The 21,912-nt window shown below is 41.9% G+C and overlaps 1 protein-coding gene across 1 annotated transcript; it reads left to right on the top strand.

The window, feature by feature from the left end:
• The first annotated feature begins 4,255 nt into the window (after positions 1 to 4,255).
• On the top strand, positions 4,256 to 21,358 carry LOC139996185 (LIM/homeobox protein Lhx9). The gene is made up of 5 exons (XM_072020354.1): positions 4,256 to 4,533; positions 10,213 to 10,386; positions 11,425 to 11,657; positions 18,089 to 18,324; positions 18,990 to 21,358. The coding sequence occupies exons 1-5, from the start codon at positions 4,256 to 4,258 to the stop codon at positions 19,242 to 19,244; spliced, it is 1,176 nt and encodes a 391-aa protein (XP_071876455.1). The 3' UTR covers positions 19,245 to 21,358.
• Positions 21,359 to 21,912: the final 554 nt, after the last annotated feature.

The following is a 21,912-nucleotide window of genomic DNA, read 5'->3' as shown; positions in this document are numbered from 1 at the left end:
GGTCGCTCGCTCGCTCGCTCGCTCGCTCGCTCCAGTACTCCGCCGCCTCTCGTCGTTCGATGTTCTTCTCGTCACCGCCATTTGTTTTTCCATCCGTATTTTAAACTTGAACTTCGTTTTTCATTTATCTGTAGGAAATGGAATATCGATATCGTATTTGCGGAATTAAATGGGATTCTTCTTTGTTTGGCGGATCAAGATACTTTCAGAGGGAAGAAGATGGAATGTACTATTTATTAAAATTCTGGGATTTGTTGAAGGTTCTTTTCACATACACGTAAATATATTTGAATGGCTGAGAATACATTTCACGTAAAATTAAAGACATTCGAAAGGCAAAAGAGGGTTTTAAAGATTTCCAATATTTCCAGAATTGGATCAAGGAGACTAAGTTCCTTGAAAGTCACTTTGATTCTTCAAAATCTACAAAAACTAAGTTTGATTACTTTTGATTCGGAAGCTCACGTATTACGCCTATCCGATACAGAAACTCCAGTACCAGCCTCCATTCTTTTTCCACACAGGCATCTGCACAGTGAAACTCTTCCGAACCTACCGCTCCAAAACCCAATGCACCTAAGGAACACTCATCCTTCTCAGCCACCCAAAGCAGAGCACCCAAGAACCTTCGACATCCCACAAACCCGATGACATAATTGACGCTCGCGAAGCGAGTTGTTCGAAGTGATTCTTGTTATCCGGCACGGAGGTCGACTAGATGCCGGCTACGTCGACGCGTCGTAGACGAGGACGCCATACACGGTCGGATATAACGTAAACGAAGACAGAGACAGATCGCGGGAACGCGCAAACGCCAGGCGTCCCGACGCCTCTACCCCGTCGGGGTAGCCACCGAAAACCCCACCCCGTGGCTGCGACATCGGTGCACGCGGGGGCCAGCCCCTCTATTCTGCCATGCCGACGTCCGCCCCTGGCCCTGGCTGGCCAGCCCCAGGATCGTACTATTACGCCGACGGGGAACAGCTTCCCTCGCGGCCAACTCGACTGCCGACCTTATCCGCGACGCGCACGATTTTCCCTCGCCGGGCAAAAAAGAGGAGCGGCGTCTCTCGGTCGGACGGGAAAGTGGCGTCTTCCGGCTCGGTTCCGTCGCCGAAACGAAACGGCGAGAACGTGGTTGCGACACGAGTCCCGACCCCTGGTGATGATCTGCGGGCAAAGGTGATAGAGCAAGTTCTCGAGTGCGAGAGGAGAGGATCGACGAGAGCAACGAGACTGAATACGGGGAAGCAGGTAGAGGAATCCAAGGGTTGAGGTGGTTGATGGTGTTTGAGCAACGTTGAAGTTATTGGATGTTGCATGGAATTATAATGGTCCTCGTGGATTTGTTCGTGGAATAGTGTGAATGTTAGGATAGTTTCGTGGACGCGTTGACTATAGCTAGTGACATCACGACGTGAGCGATGTCTTGGATGATGTGCGAAGTTTAAAAGTATCATGCTTGAATAGTAATCGCGTTGCCACCAGAAATATGTAATTTTGGTAAATTTTTAAATGCTTTGATACTAATATAATAAGCTGGGCTTTTAGTGTCCTTTACTGGCATAACAAGTTAGTTTAGTTCTATCGTTAGAACCTAGGGAATTGTTCGATAGATTCTAATTCGATTTCAATAGATTCCAATTCCATTTCTATGAATTCCGATGCGAATGCTGTTTTTGAAGCAGGAAAATTAAATAATCAGTAATTAGTCGATTCGAAAGAATTGCATGACACCTATCTATTTCACGCTATTCGGCTTTCCAACGCAGCATTTTCAATCGTCCAACGCTCTGCCTCGGCTTTCTCACCTCACGACTGCCGCGACCGCTTCCGACGGACTTCGAAAACGTCGACATTTGACTCTCGATCATCGACACTGAACCTGGAAAACCTTCCTACTCGTGATTCAAGGTCGACGCTGCCATTCAGATGGAAATAGCCAGGTTCGTGGAATAAATTGAGCGTTGTGGGAACGCTGGGACAGGAAGCGACGGCAGACAACGAGCAGACAGAGGAAGCGTCAAAGACGTCGGTAGCGTCGGTGGAATTCACCGTCGTGTTTACAGCTGGTTAAACTAACAATCATGTAAGTATGGATTCAAGATGAATTGGAGCATAGAAACAGAATTTCAAGCGAGGTTAGAACGAAGGCTGGTGTTGATTTAATGACTGAGATTGGCAGGATAATCGAGAAGATCTTTATTGCAATTTAAGACCTTTCCATCTACTTGATGGTAATATAGGGATCATAGATTGATTTGTTTCACTGTGTGTTAAATTAGCGTTACTGTATAGATGTACGATGATTGAACAAAACAGATGAGATTATGTCTTTAATATAAGAATACTGTTGTTAAGTACTTTTCACTCGTATTAAAGCTTTTTAACCCTTTTAATATAGATTTTTTTCTTGCTGCAGGAAAAGATTTTTCTTTCATCAATTATTAATAGTAGAAGCATGTTTCCTTTAGCGAGACATTCCTCTTTATAACGAAGATACAATGTATTGAAATTAGAACTACTTTTATGGAAAATAAATTCCAATGCCGTTCAGCGCTGATTAGTAACTTGTTAAAGCATAACCTTGCGTATATGCATCATCAAACGAGAATTTTTCTAATATATCTAGAAAGCGCACTTCATTTTATCTTATCATCAACCAAAATTACCCAACCTACCCCCCTTCATTACCATCATACACCATCATTCTGCAATCAAACGAAACACCCGAACTCCACGACAAATAATAAAGCAAAATCTGAATCGGAATATGAAAATCAAAGAGGCAGAAGCACGGTTAAAGGAAAGAACAAAAGAAGAAGAGGAGCGCGAGTAGAACAGTTGTAAATCAAGGAGCACACGTTCGGTCTAATACGTCGGTGACAAGCGGCAGCAAAACGGCGTCACCTTGTGTAGGAACGAGGTGTACGGTGATTCCAGGCGACGTCACCTTCCATTTAACTTACGGAAATCACGTGCGGCCCGCGCTCGTAAAGGACGTTGAGTTATTGTGGCGATCCGCAAGCTTCTACTAATTAGCTCGCGGCCGATTCGAAACCGAGAGAGCCACTGCCCCGGGAGTCATTCATTAACGGGACAGCAGTCACGAATTGTTTTCATTCATCGGTTCTTGCGTGCGCCGCCGCCGAGAAGTGTCCTGAATGAATGCGGGGCCGCCTCTCCATCTTCCTCCTCCGCCTGCCTCCTCCTCCTCCTCCTCCTCCTCCGCCGCCTCCAAGAGGAGGAGGAGGAGGAGGAGGCTCGGAGTCCTTCGGCCACGGTGCTCTTTCTCGTCATCGTGATGACGACGTGGAAAAAAGTTCCGGTTCGTGTCGCCTGTGAATTTTCACCCGCGTGAAATCGAGGACGAGTGGCTCGACCAGCCTCGAGTGTCAGCCCGCCAAATACAATTGCGGCGGCAGAAGCTACCAGAGGAAAATTCATGGGCCAGTGGCCGGTACGCGATTAAAGTGTAAACGTTTTTATTTATCGATGTTCCATTGTACCGCTGTTCATTTTATGACGGCTGGAAATTGTATGTGGAGATTACGTGAAAATTGGAAATCGTTTTGAAGATTGTTTTATGGACGGTGGGGAAACGAGGGTTGAAAATAGAATCTGTAACTAGTGGTAATTTCATACGAGTCATTTCATATGATATCCTTAAATGCGAATTTTCTAAGCAATTTAATAATATTAACCAACGTTAGAAAATATGTATGTACACTGTTATGAAATCGAAAGTGTTACCCGGAGAGCTCCTTAGATAACACGCAATTTCTATGAAGAGTAATGAAATCAAAGAAGAATTTTGTTATTAAACTGTTAAATGAGCGTGGGAGTTAGGTCAGGTATCAACAGCATAAAAGCTAATAGCATAACATTATTCGACAATAGTGGTAAAGCATTAGTACAAACTGATGAATCATTCATCTCAAGAAGCTTTTCGATATATACATACACACGCAAACAAGTATTAATATGTACAAGTATTTTGTATAAGCATTGTATATAATATAAAAGTATTATTTAAAGTATTATATCAAGTATTACAAAAGTAACACAATTATATAAATAGATTCAGTCTGCTTAAGATCAAGCCAACAAGTATGAAGCACAGCTTCATTCTATTGAATATAATCGAATTTTACTTATCGATATACCTGAAACTGCAATAATTTCATGCTCCGAACTGAAGAAGCAACTACGTTTGTCCCAGAATGCGCCGGTGGTTGTGGCGATTCTCCTCGAGATGCTGAAGGAAGTGGGCTGTGGGAGCAGCACACCCCCGCCAGGGGATGGTGCCATCAGCAATCGACAGATCGGCACCGGTGAGAACAACAACTCCGACGGTGGCCTCGGTTGCGGGGGTTGCGGCAGAGAGATAGCCGAACGATGGTACCTAAAGGCCGCGGATCGCGCGTGGCACTGCGGCTGCCTCCGTTGCTGTCATTGCCGTGTGCCTCTCGCCGCCGAGTTGACGTGCTTCGCCAGGGACGGCAACATCTACTGCAAAGAGGATTATTATAGGTTGGTAGAAGTAGTTGTAAGAGGATTAGGGTCGGGCGACGCTGAGGGGAATCTTAGAACGTGATCCGGTCCGCGAAACTGCGTCAGCTACCCCCATCCTAGGGAATTTTATTTGTGGATTGTACCACTCAGTTATTTCAAGCATTGCCCAAGCTGGTTCTTTCATGACTGACGTTTTCATTAGTTTAGTGGACAAAGTGGCTTGTATTTGTATCGAATACATTAAGTTTGAAATATTCTAATTTTGTAAAATATTGGAAATATTAAACACTATGATAGACATCCTTTAATTCGTAGATATTTGGATATCATACTTGTATTTAAATAAGTATGGTACGATAAAAGTAAAGATTATCATATTTCAATCTCGATAAAAGGATAAACTCTCGATAAACAATCCCTTTTTGTTGCAAACTCTTCAATTTTTTGATTATTGGATACGATTCAACTATCTACAAAATTAGCTTGAATTACTTACCTTCTATTTCTTCCAATTTTGTGTCATGTGCAACTGCTTTTACCTTTAAAATTTATATCTCTTATTATTTGTAGAATTATTTCTTCAAAACAGAATGGAAATTAGTTTGTTGTATTCTTTCGTTAAATCGAAGTAATAATTGAAAATGTTCTTCGTGCTCGGTTCTCTCCTTTTTCGATATTTCACCATACGTTTTACGACACAAAGCGGATCCAACCATTCATCGTGGTATTTTACGTCGAATTACCGGGATGACGCGCGAAATTAATGCAAGATCCCCGAGCGTTAGTTGCCCGGGGCCGGCTTCCCGTTTCAGTATTTATTGGGGTATTCGCGAATTTGCATAGGAGCGTCCACCCCGCTCAAAACTTCGCCTGGACCACACAAAATGTCTACTAATGGCCAGCTCTAAACCGTGCTTGTCCTAGGTAGGCCTAACCTGGTCCTGAAATTCCGTTGTTGTGATACGTTCACCGTGATAAAAACACGCGGTCACGATTTCCAGCGAACAACCTCTTTCCGCCATTGAATGACACTTCGTTTTTCTTCGCGTAGGTACGCCACTGTGCAGTTTCGATCGATCAAACGCATGCCGAATCCTCCGTGTTATTGGTTTTTTGGTTTTTTGAACGAGTACTGTACACACGCACACATACACATACATATCCCTCCGTTTTATACTTTCTAATTCTGGCACAAGAATTTAGAAATTTAGAAATTTTTTGATTTTATCTTTTAATTTTCATAGAAATTTTATTAATTTTATAGAAAGCTCTTCTATAGAAACTGTAACGTTTCTCATAAATTTAGTAGTGTATTTTGGGGCATTCAAGTAATTTTTTGTAGAATATATGGATAAAAGTTTGTTTCTAAATCTTAATAAAAGTCGAGGGCAATTTTGCAAAACTATCTACGTGTCTTTAGCAAATGTAAGAAAATGAAATTGAAGTAATTCTTCATATAAATAAAGACGATTAGTCTATCCTATATTTGGTAGCTTTTAATAGCTCGTTAAGCAGATATATATATATAATTTATTTATTTATTTTATTAGGTATATTATTTATATTTATTATATTTATATATATATAATGTAATATTTTATTCTAAACTTAAATGCGTATTACCTTGCGCGCCGATTAACAATATAAAAATTTCAATAGCATGTTTGATCGTTCTGTAAGCACGCATTTGAACGCGGAAGCTCGTCAGGGCGGTGCAGATTAAGATATTAAAATGCAAAGTCTCGATGAATGAAATTAATTACATTAAACGTGGTTATTGTGGAGATGGTAATTAGATGCTGGGAATCTGTTATTGTGTTTTTGCCTATGAAAACGGGTGTTCTCGTTGAAATTCCGAGTGCAGTTAACGGACGGCGACGGAGAAGCACGCGTTGCATAATTCCTGTAGTTCTGGAAAGCGTGAGAATCGTTTCTTCTCTTTTTCGTTTCGGGGTTTTCCCCTTCCTCATCCACTGTTCGTTCTTTCCTTTTGGCGTTAAGCGGATTGAAACTGTTAAATTGACGAGAGCTTCGACGAGAAACCAGCGTTAAATATTCAATCCCCTATGAATTATTCACTGCTAAAGTATTCTTGACCAACGAATAATATCAGTGGAACTTCTCCAATGCTTCGTTCTATGCATGAATTAATTAACAAAGCTAAAGATTGCTCTTAGAAAAGAATAAAGAATTTACATGATTTCCCAATATGTATCTTTTTTTCAGCGATCTTAGAGGCGAGGGAGAAGTATCGTTGAGAGAACGAAACAAAATTCTGTGGATAATCACAGTCTTATGCACGAATAAATTAATAAACAAAGCTACAAGTTTGTGGTTAGAAAAATAAAACATTTACATTGGTGATCATTCAAGATTTTTTATTAATCGATATGAAGGGAAATGTAGGGGAAAATATTGTGAAAAGAACGAAACATAAGAATCATAAGATTCAATGATATTTTCTTTATATTATTATCTTCAAGCATCGTTTCCTTGTTATTTTTGTAATGATAGGAAAGGGTGATTATGTTACAAGCTTCCCCATTTCGGTCCTGTAATCATTGTCTAATCAGTGATACGTAGGCCGCACGAGCCCCGGTGAAACAGAATAATTAAAGGGAACAAAACGAGTTCAGGTCTGACGAGGAAGATTTTTCAACGAACACGTTGTTACAGCCAGAAAACTGAAACGTTTCTTTGCTGAGCTAAAGACAGTCGGAATAACGAATGCAACATTTCGCTGCGGCTTTAGCCGTAAGCTTCTCTTTACGAGGCTTTTTCCAGTGAAATATGATATTCCGCAAGCAAAACGACTCGTCAAAGAATCCACTCTCTTTCGGAGATGAGAATCGTATTTTTAAAGAACCTCTCTAGACATTAGAGTATTGGCAAATCAGTCATAATGTATACTATAAAAAAGATATGAAGTTATTTAACATATTATGAATGGATAACGAAATATCTCGCGTTTTATATTTATAATATTGGCATTAGAATAATGTCATTAAATAAGTATTAATATTTAATTCTCAATAACGATAAATTCTTAGGTAAATTTAAAAAGCAGTGTTAGCTCAAAATTATTGCAATTTAAAATAATTAGAATCGATTATAATCGATAACCATGCTAGATATATTTTATTCAAAAGAATACAACCTGATTTGTAATCAGACATCTAATCAGCAATGTCTCAAAATATCACACGTTCGAAGAAAAATACTCGAGCGAACTGTTAAAACGCAATTCCTCGTATAACCTGCTCACACCCATAAGCCACATCCTTTATCCTTACCATCGCAGCGATCCTCGAGTTTCAGAGATTCCAGACGAGGGTGGAACACGCCGTAGGCCGGTGTTCCTGCAGACTGGAACTCCATGCTGCCGGTTCGTTAGAGAAGAATACAGCCGGCTCCCATGCAATATGCAACGATCCATATCCAGGCCAACCCCTTTGTCTCTATTTGGTTTTCGCGCTTCGAAAACTGTAACTTCGCCTCGATCGTCGACAACCGATATGAGAGCCTTGGCGAGGAAACCCCCACCTTCCTACTCTGTCTTCACTCCACCCTCTCTAACTCCCCTCTGGCCGCCACTCTTCGCTATGGACGTTATGGTGTATTAGTGGAAGAAAAACGTAACCAGAGGGGGAACTGCATTGTTCTCCGATTTTGGTTCGAGCCGATAGTCACGAACAACGGGAGGTCACGTGCGCGCGCGAACGGGGAACAGTGGCAAGGATCGATGAATTCGAGCGACGATCGGGATCGTTGATTTTGTAATTAGGGGATTCTACGAAGAACGCGTGATCGAGAGCTCGAGGCTGTTCGAAGGAACCCGGAACGACGGCGACGCTCTCAGAAAGCCGGTTGCTACCGATGAATCGAAACGGTTCCGTCGTATTAAGAGGGTTGATTGGTAGACAGATACCGGTAGGATATAGTTGAGTCATTGTATTCGTGGCTGGATATGGGATAGGTAAGGGGATCTTGCAGGATTTTCATCGCAGACGAATATTCTTGTAGCTTCTGCTTGTGTCTCTATGCCAGCGTTTGTGGGTTTATTAAAAGTGAAATAGAGGTTTTGTCGAATAAATGTCGAGTTCATGTAATACCCAATGGATAATTAGCCTATGTAACTCGTACAAGAATTAGTTGAGTTTTCAGATAACAAGCAATTTTGGAAAGTTTTATGTATATGTCACACACTCAAGGAATCATCTGATTAGTAAATAAATAGACCGAACACTCTAAAGGCCACACCCGTTGAAACAATGGATTAACGAGACCCCCTCCAAAGGGACTAGATCCTCGGTAGAGCGACCTTCCTAAACGAGCGTAAATACAGTCTAGTGTGATACTTCGAATCTATCCGTTGTAACCGTCACTCAGTTGGATTTTCTACAATAAATTTGATCTTTGCGTATCAAATTCTATTTTCTTCACCCTATTTGTGAAAGAATCATTTCATTCGTGCCGCGGCGCGAGGATATCACCTGCGATTTGTTAATTTCGCGATCTTTTGTGCCTCCGACGTGACATATACAAAATTTGTTCCTACGAAAGTATCTAGCTTGTAAAAATTCGAGCTTCTATCAGTAATGATAGTCGTATCGTTACAGTGTTATAAACTTTCAGAAAGTTTCGTATAATATACATAATACAGACAAGTAATCGTAACCAGTAAGTATACAGATATTTTCAGGAAACGCTGTGATTGAAATTTAAAATTAATGATGAATTATTTGTGTATTGTTGCATAACAATTAATAGTATCGACGTAGCACATGTAATACTTGAACTTATCGCAACAATATTCACGAGCAGACAGTCTTGAGATAATATCAACTAGCGGCTGACCAGGCACAGGCATTACTCTACTTCGACGCGAATGAAAATGTAATCCACGTTAGAATTTTCTCGATCGGACAAAATGTTGCAATCGTAAATTGCACGAACTATACGTTATTGTACTGAAACTCGTTCAATTATAAAAATTCGTAGTCAGCACGGCGTGTTCAATGGCCTGATTTATTTGTTTGTATATTTACAGTGGATTACATTCGTTGCCTACGAAAATGACGCGATATCGATAGCAACATCGAAGCCAGATACAGTAAGATACGATATATGTTATACTTGGATTGTAGATCTTTTATTTTCAGAAACTCTTTATCCTAACAAAATAACAAAATTAAACTTTGGTCGGAAACTTCTTGCAACCATTGTAGTAGTTAACAGCAATCACGTTGTACTCCGTTTCCTCGTTACTTACTCAATGAAGCAGTATAAAACGAGAATGACACCCATTATTAGAAAGTGGATGTTGGTGCAATTTCATATTTTTATAAACTCAACTAAAGAAGCGTAACATAGGTAGAATTCAACAGTGTTTTTATATCACTACTATTTACTATACTTCACTTTGAATGTTTTACATATTTTCATGTCTTACACGTATCCTGTATCCTTCTACACCTTAAAGAAAAAAATTGTCTTCGAAGTCAGGCGGCACCACTAATCGGCGGTGGTAAAATTATTTATTGCTTCGACTATCTTCAAATTAATAATGCTACCAAAAAAATATGCCGACTGCGAAGGGTCAGGTTTCATGCGAATTCATAAACGTCTGATCGTTATAATAATAATTATCTATAAAAGAATAAGTCAATCGAAAAGATTTGTAATTTTAATCCGTAGGTTGTTCGCTGTTTCGAGATGTTCGCGATGTCGAGCGGGCATCTTTGCGACGGAGCTGGTGATGCGCGCGAGGGACTTGGTCTACCACGTGGCCTGTTTTACATGTGCCTCGTGCGGCACCCCGCTGAACAAGGGCGATCATTTCGGGCAGAGGGATGGCCTGGTCTACTGTAGGTGAGAAACACGAGCCCGAATTACCATCCTCCAAAGGCCGTCTCTTTGTTATCAACGAGTTTGATGACGAGAGTGACAGAAACACGAGGCGCGTCGACGTAGGACACTTATTATCGTTCGCTGCTCGCCTAATGACAGCCCTCCGGCGCGGGTGAATCCGGTTTTTTCTATTCTCAGAAACAGGATCGAAAGAGAGAAATAAACGGAGAGAGACAGAGAGTCGAGCTCGACGCGCGCTCTCGTAAAGAGAAAGACGTCGCGGTGCCGCTTGCCGCTCCGCGAGATCGATTCGACCGCCACTCTCGCCGGCTTATCAACACTGCTCGTGCGTATTGCGTATCGATCCGCGTTCACGATCCATCAGTAAGGGTTTCACGCGAATAATCGTCAGTAGGAAGTATGTCTAAGGAAAGAGGTATCGAGTAGATGTAACGCGCAACGCGGGGTAGGCGATTTTTTTTTTGTAAAGAGTGGGGCTCTGGAAGAGGAATTGGGAAATTTAGAAACGAGCTTTGTTATTAAGAAACTTAAAGTTCCATACAAAAAAGATTTTGACGCCAGAGTCAATAGCACGTACATTTTATTCGCCTGAAAGTTGTTTTACTTTATGTCTGTGAAAAGCGCTAAATGGGGATGTAACACGTATTTGAATATATCTCGTGCTAAAGGTAGGAATGAAAGAGCGGTTAAAAACTGTAGAAGTAAATGATTTCCTTTGGTAGGAAGTTTGAAAAATTTCGAAAGGAAAGTTACTCGTCGGAAAAACAACAAAAAATACGTAAGTTTGAAAATCGCGCGATCTATTTAAACAAAATTAAGGATTAACGGAATGGAGGGTTGCAAAAGGATGTATGATAAAACGCTGGATTCGCCGATCCATCGATTCGATTGTGGGCGGGAAGCGGTCTTGTCGTTCGTCTATCTCCTCTCGCGAGCGTGATCGCGTTCGCGCGTTCATCGAACTCGGAGGATAACGCAGGGTCGCCACTGAAATACTCGACAGCAAGGTTCACGAATGACGAGCTGGTCGGTCCCAAGACCTCACTACGAGTTGCTGTGCTGCGCGGGGGATTACGGGAGCGCAGCCAGCAATATCGAGGACATCGGCTCGCCGGGAGTGTCGCCGCTTCCGGCTTATTACAGCGCTGCGGAGCAGAGCCCGATCACCTCATCCGGTACCGTGCAGAAAGGTCGCCCCAGAAAGAGGAAGTTGTCGGAAGTCACCGGATCCGAGTTACCTGTCACGATGAGGCTGGCCGCTGGAGCCCTTGGTGAGTCACATTTTAGTCTTCTTTTCAATCTTTTATTATTTTCCGATTATTGTTTCTTTGTTATGTATTTTCCTTTCGTCGAATTTTTGAAGATTGTTTCACTGACTCTCAATTGACGTTATGTGGACCAAATCGACGATAAGAATATTTTTACAATGCAAGACCAGGCGTTAGGCAAAATTTTTAATGCAAAGTATTCTCGCGATTATAATTAAAGAAATACGGAGAATTTAAATACAGACTTGTTTTGTTCCTGTGTTCTGTGCCTATATTTTTGCATGTTACATACAGCCTGTATATTATCACACATTAAGGTTCCCTATAAATTTATAAATATTCGCAGTGTATTTGTTGTTTGTTTATTTATCACTGTACCGCATCAGCTGAGCATTTATTCAATATATGAATTTATTTAACGACAGTAACGTTTTCTCGTTAGATAGAAATGATTTAATTAAACGTAAGAACGGCAGAGGAATATTACTTGAATTGGAGAACGAGTTCCAAAAAAACATACAGTTTTGCCATTGAGAAAGCAATGGGAAATTTCTTAGAAATATCGATCCCTGGGTTCGATCGGAAGGACGCGACGTCTACGCCATCGTACCGCGGATCGATTAATCGCGCGGGCGACAGAGGGCAAAGAGAAATAGGCGAGGGACGAAGAAAAACGTCGGCCCCGGGGCCCTTTGTTCCTCCCGTCGTATAGTCGAAACAATAAAGAATTCACAAGAATCCAGTCTCGGCTGGGCTGGCGGCCCGAGGACGCAAATACGTGTAATTGGCAGTGGTGAAACAACGCGAGAACGTAAAAGAGGGATGGAAGGGGTTGCCAGAGGGATAATTGGGCCGGATGGTAAACGGGGGTGTGCTTTCAAACGTAGGTCTTAAAACCATGGGAACACGTGGTACTCTCGTTCGTGATCTCGTTTTCTTTCATCTCTCTTTTTCTCTCCGTTCGATATGTGTACGCGCGAAACTCTTTTCCTCTTTCTCTCTTTCGAAACCACCTAGTAGTACCAGCTTTCTGTTTCTCTGCTCTCCATCCCTCGAATCGAGCAAGTGAGTCGGGGGAGTTGCATTATTTGCCGAGCAATGAGTATAATGGCTGGTTCCTTCGGTGCGCAAACATTTGCCCGAGCTTTCGAGGATCGCGGACCGCGAATCGGCCGGAGATTGTTCCCGCTCGCCTCGTTAGGCGTTCCCTCATCGACATACAAGCGGAATTCTTCGGCGGAATTTCCACCGGCTGTCTAATTGATCCATGATTCAAGTGTGCGAGTGCACGAGACACGACACGGCCGAAGCGCACTCTTTGTTTCGCGTGTCGCGGACATGTGCCAGCCGGTCGAACGGTTTTCCTTTTCGAGAACCAATCGAACAAACGGTCAGCCACTCGTTCGCCAATGTGTCCACGCATTTGGTCGTCGCGGCTGTTTCCAATTGGACTCGATGCTTAAATTGGCCTGCTCGATACGCCGGAAAACGTTTCGCTGGCCCCTTTACCGACGAGAACGAAGAAACGAAGGATCGAAAGAAAGGCGAAGGAGTAGGCCGTTTGTGAAGATTTGTGGATGCTAAACGGCTGTTCTCATTTTATATCATTTTGACATTTATTACGAGTAACGTAATAAATCCTTAAATTCGTATGCAGGCTGTTTCTGATAACAAGAAGCTAAGCATATCACAGCAATTTCGCTTGGTTTCAAGAATAAATTTCAAGTTTCAAACATTATTATACACAAGGAAATTAACATTTATTGTCCATGAACAAATATCATACGTTGGAAGAAATACGAGTACGTGTTCGCCGCGTTTGATATTAAAAGTGCAATAAATTTCGACAACAAAGAAACAATTATTCTCTAAACCTTTCATTTTGAATTCTTCTCCGCTTTATTATGCCATGCAAGGGTTAATTCACCGAGACATTTACTACCCCCGGAAGCAAGATCGCACGGCGCGATCCCCCAAAAATCACCACCGCGGTAAATTCGTTTAATGCCCTCGTGGAACAGGCTCGTTTGTCGGTGCGACAACGTTTTCGTTCGCGATATCCCCGCGTCTCGTTTGTTTCACGATGTTTACGACGTTTCGAGGCCTCGCTCGCCATCGTCCCCGGTTATTTTATAATCGACGCGCGATCACAGAGAATCACTTTCGGGCTACCGGGGTCGGAATTTACGATCAACAGCCATAAAATCGGCCATGAAGAGTCCAGTTTGAGCGACGCGCAGCCTTGGACGGGGTGGGAACCGACCGACTGGTTCGCGTTTTATTGTCTTTATATATAATTGGGACACTTTTTGCCGGGCGATCCGCCGGATCCCTCGAACTATTCCGTCTGGACGTCGGCAGACGCGTTCGATGAATCGCTGGAATTGCGACCACGATAAGGCCGTCGTTTCTCCGCCACCGAAAATACCTTTGTCCACCGCGGTTACGGTTCTTGCGATGCTGAAAAATTAGCTCCCTTCAGAGACTTCGTTTCTGTTTGTCCAACAGGCAGAGCGGTCATTTCGCGAAGTATATTTTCTACAGGTTTCGTGCGTTTTTGTTGGAAGATTCTCCTTAAGAGGTTTATTTAAAGCGATTTAGTAATCGTTTTGGAGAAAGTTGAAGGAGTAAAGTTCGTGTTGTACGTAAACTGTGAACGTTTACGCATTTATGGGGAATTTAAGTGTACAGAATATACATATACACGCGAGAAAATATGGGATACCCACAGTTTCAATAGAACGATGTAGAAGATAAAAAAAAGATAATAAACAGTATATCCAAGTTTCTTACAAAGAAAGACGTGTAATAACAATAAATAGCCCTCTTGTTTTACTAACAACATTGTTAACTTAATTTTTTACTTTTCATCTCAAATGCCGTACAACATCTAACGATACAACACAGTTCAAATCGATTGTCATGATTCCTCCCGGATTTCATCCTCCGATAATACCTCTTTCCACCAAACTAACCATAAAGAGACTCTGAAACCTCGCTGAAAATTTCCCCAAATACCGGAAGAAGAGTTAACACGGGCGTTGGTACGGCCGATTTCACCGTTCGTCGGGGGATTCGAACTCGAGGCACGCCGGTCGCGCGAACGGAGAAAAGGCTAGGCTCCGCGGACAGTGACAGATGGGTATCGGTGGCGAGATGCATCGATTGGCCGATCTGGCAGGAAAAGAATGCTGCCGTGGCCAATACGTGGCCGCAGCCAGCAGAATGGCCGGCGGAACACTATAATGCCGCCTGCGTGAGTTTCTTGCCGACTCGAAGACGGCCCTCGTCGTCGACCATCCGTGCCATCCGCGTGATTTCGGCCTCTAGCCCGGACCTGACAAATTGTAATCTCATTCTTGAACCACGAAAACCGTCCTCGACACCCCATCTCCTCTATTCCCCTACCTCTAACTCCCGTTTACCCCTCGTTCTCCCGCCACGCAGGGAGACTCGGCTTGGGAACCAGGCCAGTTCGATGAAAAAACTTGCGTATTCCTTTTGCAGGGCCGTTCGCTCGAGTTTATTGATAGAGTTGGTTCTAGGGAAAGCGATCCGTTTGGGAATTGAACGGAGTCACCGAGAACCACGATTTTCTTTCATTTTTTTTTTCTTTTTTTTTTTTTTTTTTTTTTTTTGGATAATGGAACGAAAGATAGGAGGAAAACTGGGCTTTTGGGGTGGATGTGATTGAACGTAACGAGTCAGAGTGTAGGATATTTCATTAAGTTTAGCGTGAAATCGTTGAGAAATAAGCAATGCTTCCGTAGATTGCAATGGTAGTTTCTTGCGTCGTTTCATTTTTTGAAACGATGTTTGTTATTATCGTTCCATCTCTTCTCTACAAATCGTGTCAAGCATAGACATATCAAGTTTATTCAAAATAAACCTATCTAGATCAAAAACACAAAGAATCGTTACTTCATGTTCGCTCAACCCATAGAAAATTCACCAATAAGAAAGTATTTCATCAACATCAACCCTTAACATGTCCTATTCCAGTTTCTTGCAATACTTTAGTAAACTATCTCTATATCTTACTACCGAATCGAGCCTATTTCTCCAACGACACTAAAAAGCCAAGCCATACGAAGAACGCAAGAAATTATTGCTTCATCAGCAACCAATACCGCATACTACCCTCAACAAAATCAACTTTATAATCAATCTATCAGCACTCAGTTACGGACTCTCAACCTCTCCCTAGCAAGAAATTCCCCAAAGTATTATACAATCCCTATCGAATCAGGACTTTTCCAAACACGACGCCAACTTATATAGAAACAAAAATCGATGTCGTTCACCCCGGCGAACAAAACAAATTCCACAGGCGGTGTGGCCGTCCGCGAGAGCGGTTCTTCTCTTTTCTGGATCGCGAGCCAGAACGCGGAGAACAGCTCGTCGCGTCCGTAGGGAATGGAAGTTCGGGACAATAAACAGTAATGGCGGATACGTGCTCGGGGATTTACTTCTGGTCGGGTGTTCCCCCCGTCGCCCCATCCCCCTTGCGCGCGCTCGCCTGTCCACGAACGTCGCCTGGAACCCGTTCTTTCTCTCCGATTGAATTCAATGGTTACCCTCGTCGTCTTATTTATTGGATGCGTTCCTTCGCTCCGCCGGCGCGCAACAACTGCAACTTGCAACGGCACTGAACGGTTGCACACCGATGTCGTCCCTCTTTCGATGCTCTCGCGCTGCTTTTATCCACGGGCACGACGACGCTGCTGTTGGCCGAGCTGCAACAGTGCTTACGTGCGCGGAAATTCGTTTCGCGTGCACACAACCGTACCGCCGGCTTTCCGTGGACAGGGGTTTGAGGAAGAGAAGAGAACGAAGATCGATCGGTTGATCTTGTGGAACGATTTAAATGGTTCGCGAACATGCTGACGCTGAAGAATCGGTGGCCAGAGTTTTGGCTAGCTTTGAGATAAGACGAGCGGGGGTTGGACGAGTAAAGTTGGAATTTGGTCTTGAGCGATTGTTCTTGATATGTCCGGTTCGCTTTCTTCGTGGAGAATGTCGTGCATAACGTCGATAAGATGGAAAACTCCGAAATAAACGATCTTTGAATAACATTAAATTGCATGTGAAATATCTTGTTGTATCATCACGATTGAAAGAAATAACTAGGTGGTCATCTTTAAATAATTCTGTTTAATAGCGTGTGATTGTTTCTCCTAATTGTAGGGCAAAATTCAGTCGAGCTTTTCTCTGTTTTTAACGAATTATTTTAGTTTGAGAAAAATATAAAAGAATTATTTAAACAAGCCGAAGAAACGGGATTTCTTGTAATTTGTAAGAAATACGATAGAGATATTATCTGAAAGAATTATTCTTGATATAATGTTATTTCTCGTTTCCATCTGATATATAAAGATTCGATTAGAACGTTAAAAGTGCTTTTGTAAAAAATCAGGAATTTCAAAAAGAGATGAAGATAAGACGAGTCATATCTAATTTGTTGATCTGTTTCTAAACTTTCTTCACCAATGATGATCAACCATCTTTTATCGTCCTAAAAAAAAAATATGACATTTTGAAGATCGCTGTTTGACGATTGTCGCCAAACAGAAGAACAAATCGTTCGATAGATAGGTCAGATAGTCGCCTAGTACCGATTGATGGATCACGAGCGTTCTGTAACGATCAGACTGGAATCTTCTCATTTAGCATCGGCCGTTCTGTGTCGTTCGATCGTCGTCTGCTTTTTTCTCCAGCTTTGCTGTCCAATCTTTTTACATCAAACATGACTGAACTTCTTTCGCGTATCCGATAAGCCGGCAGGACTAAAAAATCTTTGTAACAGATGCTCGACACTCTTGAACTCTATACTCGTGTGTACGACCATTTAGTTTCGTTCGATGATTTATTAGCGCAGTACACCCATCGGTCGTTAATTTTCTTGAGAAAATTAAAATTCAACCATTGTTTATTCCGCGTCAAATCTCTTCAATGCACCAAGCATTACGTACGATACATAGACTTTTATCTTGACACTATAGCTAATGCATAAATATAAAACATACTATCGATTAATTTAGTTGGAGAAAGTTAGAATTCAAGCGTCTTTTATTCTACGTTAGATCTCTTCTATTCTATAAAAAATGATCTTCACATAGAATATGCTATTTAGATCTTCGTATTGATATTTTAATCATCGCACAAATACAGAGAAAAACATTTGAACTGAGAGTGAGACTTTTTGTTGGTTTGTTAAGCTCTTACATAGCTCCTGGTCAGTACTACTTTCATTTTATCTTACATTCTACGATAGCTTTTTCATATGCAGCAGTGAATCGAATAAATCAAGCTTTCGAAGAAATATCAAGGAATTTAATATTCCCTAAATTCCAAGCCGTCCAATTAAATATCCAACAGTGTAAACCGGAGGAAGGGATTGAAATATCGAATAAAGGAAGGTAATTTGGTTGCAGAGCTGCTTCACCCAACCGAACTGTCCTCGTCCATGGAATCTTTGGCGGCGTACGAAGCGTCTGTCGGTTCTCCCGGGCCGGTGCATCAGAGCCAGCGAACGAAGCGGATGAGAACGAGCTTCAAGCACCATCAGTTGCGGACGATGAAGAATTATTTTACTCTAAATCAGAACCCCGACGCGAAGGACCTCAAGCAACTGGCGCAGAAGACGGGGCTCTCGAAGAGGGTGCTTCAGGTAGGAAATAAATTTCAGCCTTGATTTCCTTCGTCTCGAATCCAATTTTAAATCGATATCGTGTTGAAACTCCTATGCGCAAAATAATTAGCGATATGATATCCTTTTTCGTTTTATTAGATGCATATAACTCTAGAGAGCATCGTGTTTATTACATTTAATAAGATGTTAACAGGTTGAGTATCTTTTCGTAACGTATAATAGAAATGAGTTTGATAATTAATTTAAAAAGAGTATGCGATAAATTCATTTTTCTTCAATATTGCATTTTCCTCATTAGCTATATTCATATACAGTCATTTTTAATTATATTTAAGTGTATTCAAAAGAAATTCAATATAATGGAGGAAAACTTAAGATAATCGGGGCACGATACAGCAAAGGAAAATAGCACAGTAACTTTAATTGTATAATATATGCAATAATTGAAGTTTTATTCGATATTATATATTCCCATCGCCTATATTCGCGCAGGATCATTCCTAATTTCAAAAAATCGACACATTTTCCAAACTTAAATTACTATCATACAATATCCATTAGCTACTTCTATCATTTTTGTTACCATTCTTCTTCATCATACCACATGCAATAGAAAAACTGTCTAAGAATGTGGTCGAAGGAAAGGAATAAGGGGTCCTGAGTAAGGTTCTCGGTTCGTGCAGGTTTGGTTCCAAAATGCCCGCGCGAAATGGCGACGGAACATGATGAGGCAGGAGGGCAACACGACGACGAGCAACGTGGGGTGTCCAGGTACGCCTGTGCCGTCGAACACGGCCGGCTCGCCGAACGTAGGACCGGCAGCCAGCATCCTAGGGGACAGCAACAGCATGCCGTCGACCTCGATGGAGGAGCTGCACGCTCTTCATCACCTACATTCCGGCGTTTCCTCTCAGGTCTCGTTCTCCGATCTTTACTGACGACGGCTTGAGATGGAGGAAGACAGCTACAGCAGCCTTTCCAGCCATCTTGGATGAAGGATCGTCGCGTCTTTCTTTTGGGATCGATTTTCGACGCGTTCAATTTCAGAGGAAAAACGTGCTCCTCCGGAATCGATTCGACTTTCATCTGCATTTCTGCTCGAGATTTTCGACGTTGATCGTTGACCATCGGACGAACCACATTCTGGTTCCATAAAGATGCATAGAAGGATGCGTTTCTGTTAGCGTTTCACGCGATTCCTCCTCCGAATGGCGGAAGAATCGAATTCTGGGCGACGAGATTTATCGCTGAACCTTTGACGAATTTCCTGGTGAGTAATAAATCCCAACGTTTTCCAGTTGGTAGGCTTAGGTTTATTTGTATACTAAAGACACTAATCTGTTTAACGATCCCGATTAAACTTGCTTGTTAGAAAGCCAACGTTTCTTAATTAATAAGCGACGCGTGGTGAATGAAGACGTTTACAATCGCTAATGGGTTGCGAACAGTTTCTGCCTACGAGCTTGTCAAATCCCAGCAATTATCGCATTCGTTCAAGCAAAACCGACTATTAAACGCCTTTCAACGATTATACTTGAACAATCTGCAAACGTCAATTACACGTAACAAGAACAAACGGTCGTTCATCGATCACCAGCCTTAATTTACGTGGCGAGCCACACGCTAAAAACGATCTATCGATTCATCAACTGCCCATAGATCGCTTCATAAACGAATCGAATCAAACAACTTTTGGATCTATCTAAAAACATACAATCGGCTCACCACTGCTCACCAAGAAATGGCCAAGGTTCGCGTTAAAAGGCAGATAAAGTTACGCCAACAGCGTTTTAGCTGAAACGGATTATGTTTAAGTAATCAGTGATAATAATCATAGTTCCATGCACATCCGAATTACCAAAGGTACTAGGCGATAGTTTGTCTCGCTAGCGAAAGCGTGAATCGGGTTTGGATGCTGAAGGTTGAGGTACCATCGAAGGATTCGTCGAAATAGGGGGAAGAAACGGCCTTGTTCCACAGCGATAAAACTGTCCCATGGTGTTCTTTGGATCGAAAGGCTAAGGAGGGTTCCGACAGAATGGGCGTACCTCTCCTCCAGCGTGTAATTATATTATACCGCAGGATTATTTCATTTGTTCCAACTGGTCCGGCTTTGAGTCTTTAAATGGCTATTTCGTGCAATTGATTCTTGGAGCGGTTTCACACTGACGATTTCTATTTTATTTAATTGTTATTTCGCCGCGCGATATATCGATGTAAAGAAACGGCGACGTATCGAGCATTTCTTATCTTTAATTTGTTATTACTTTGCAGAATGTATTGATTAATTAAATCGTGAAAAAAAGTCTTGCTCATACAGCATCTTTTAGTTTTGCGCTCGATGGCTTGAAAATGTGAAATGATCGTGATGGATGGATACAGCCCAAATTTTATCGACATCTCGATAGTGTTCCTCCTCTGTAGCATCCTGATCCGACTTCGCGCGCTGCTTCACTCCTCCTTTTTAGCCAAAACCGTGTCACGAAGACACTTTTTGATAACGGCGATTTACGGGCTAGAGAATCGCGAACGACAGGTGTGGTAAAACGGCGTTCCTCTCCTCGTGCCAAAAACGTACGTACATACGAGTAGCTAAGATACGAGTTCTTTTTTGTACGGTGTCAAGCGAATCCAAGGTAATTGCAAGATTTTTCAAATAAAATTACTATTTTTCTTTTCCAATTAACCTCGAATAAGCGCGATGTCTTCGTATTTTACAATTGATCGCTTATCATTGCGAAAAATGAAAAAGTTAAGAAAAGAAGGAAGGATCGTAGAAACGAAGGGATTCTTCATCTAGTCAAATGGATCTACGATCTTTGGATTCGATCGACACGAAATACATTCATTCGACCACTGACGACACGGTATGTATATTATAGATAATGAAAATTAGCGAACAGATCGCAAAGTCTTTAACCAGGCGTAAGCAACATAGTAAAACGCTTGGGATTATCGAGTATCCTAAGTGCGATCATCAACGTGTAGCAAAGTGATGGACGTTGAGAACCGAGAAAGAAGAGAACCAGAGTAAAAAGGAAAAAAGAAAGAATTATCGATGCGGACGTTCATCGCGTGACACACGCGTCCGTCACATTTTCGACATGACGTTAAAAAAGGACAGAAAAGAAAAAAAAAAAAAAGATAGAAACGAGGATTCCTATGATGAGAAGAAGAAATTTATTTGTAACAATCGAGAACTTATAATTTTTATATATATACGTCGTAATTAGAAAATGATATTTATCGACTGCAAGCGACAAGACGTTTAGATGATAAATGATCGTTCTGATGGAATTCTAAATCCCGTGATTCCTTTTACCGAAATGAAAATTTCCTTCCTTGCCCCGCGGACAACATCTCGTCAATTATCGCGATGGACCGCCGACCACAGCGGTTTTTCTAACATCTTTCCACATTTTGCGACACAACACCCGTCGAGTCGGGAATAGTCTGCATAGTCGGCAAAGTGGCGGCAGTCGCATGTTAGGCATGTGTAGCATAGCGATGATTTAATGTACGTCAGCGTCTTAAAATCGAAACAAGAAAAATAAAACACACACACATACGCATATGGGTGAACCAATTATGTAAAACTGTATAGAT

The sequence above is a fragment of the Bombus fervidus genome, chromosome 17, assembly GCF_041682495.2.
Source record: "Bombus fervidus isolate BK054 chromosome 17, iyBomFerv1, whole genome shotgun sequence".
NCBI lineage: Eukaryota > Metazoa > Arthropoda > Insecta > Hymenoptera > Apidae > Bombus > Bombus fervidus.
This window is presented reverse-complemented; position numbering and strand designations above follow the sequence as displayed.

Bases quoted from the DNA above. Each gene is read 5' to 3' on its own strand.
- LOC139996185 (XM_072020354.1), top strand. From the start codon at position 4,256: ATGCTGAAGGAAGTGGGCTGTGGGAGCAGCACACCCCCGCCAGGGGAT. The intron at 4,534-10,212 runs GTTGGTAGAAGT...TTTAATCCGTAG, and splicing joins TGCAAAGAGGATTATTATAG to GTTGTTCGCTGTTTCGAGAT. The intron at 10,387-11,424 runs GTGAGAAACACG...GTCGGTCCCAAG, and splicing joins GATGGCCTGGTCTACTGTAG to ACCTCACTACGAGTTGCTGT.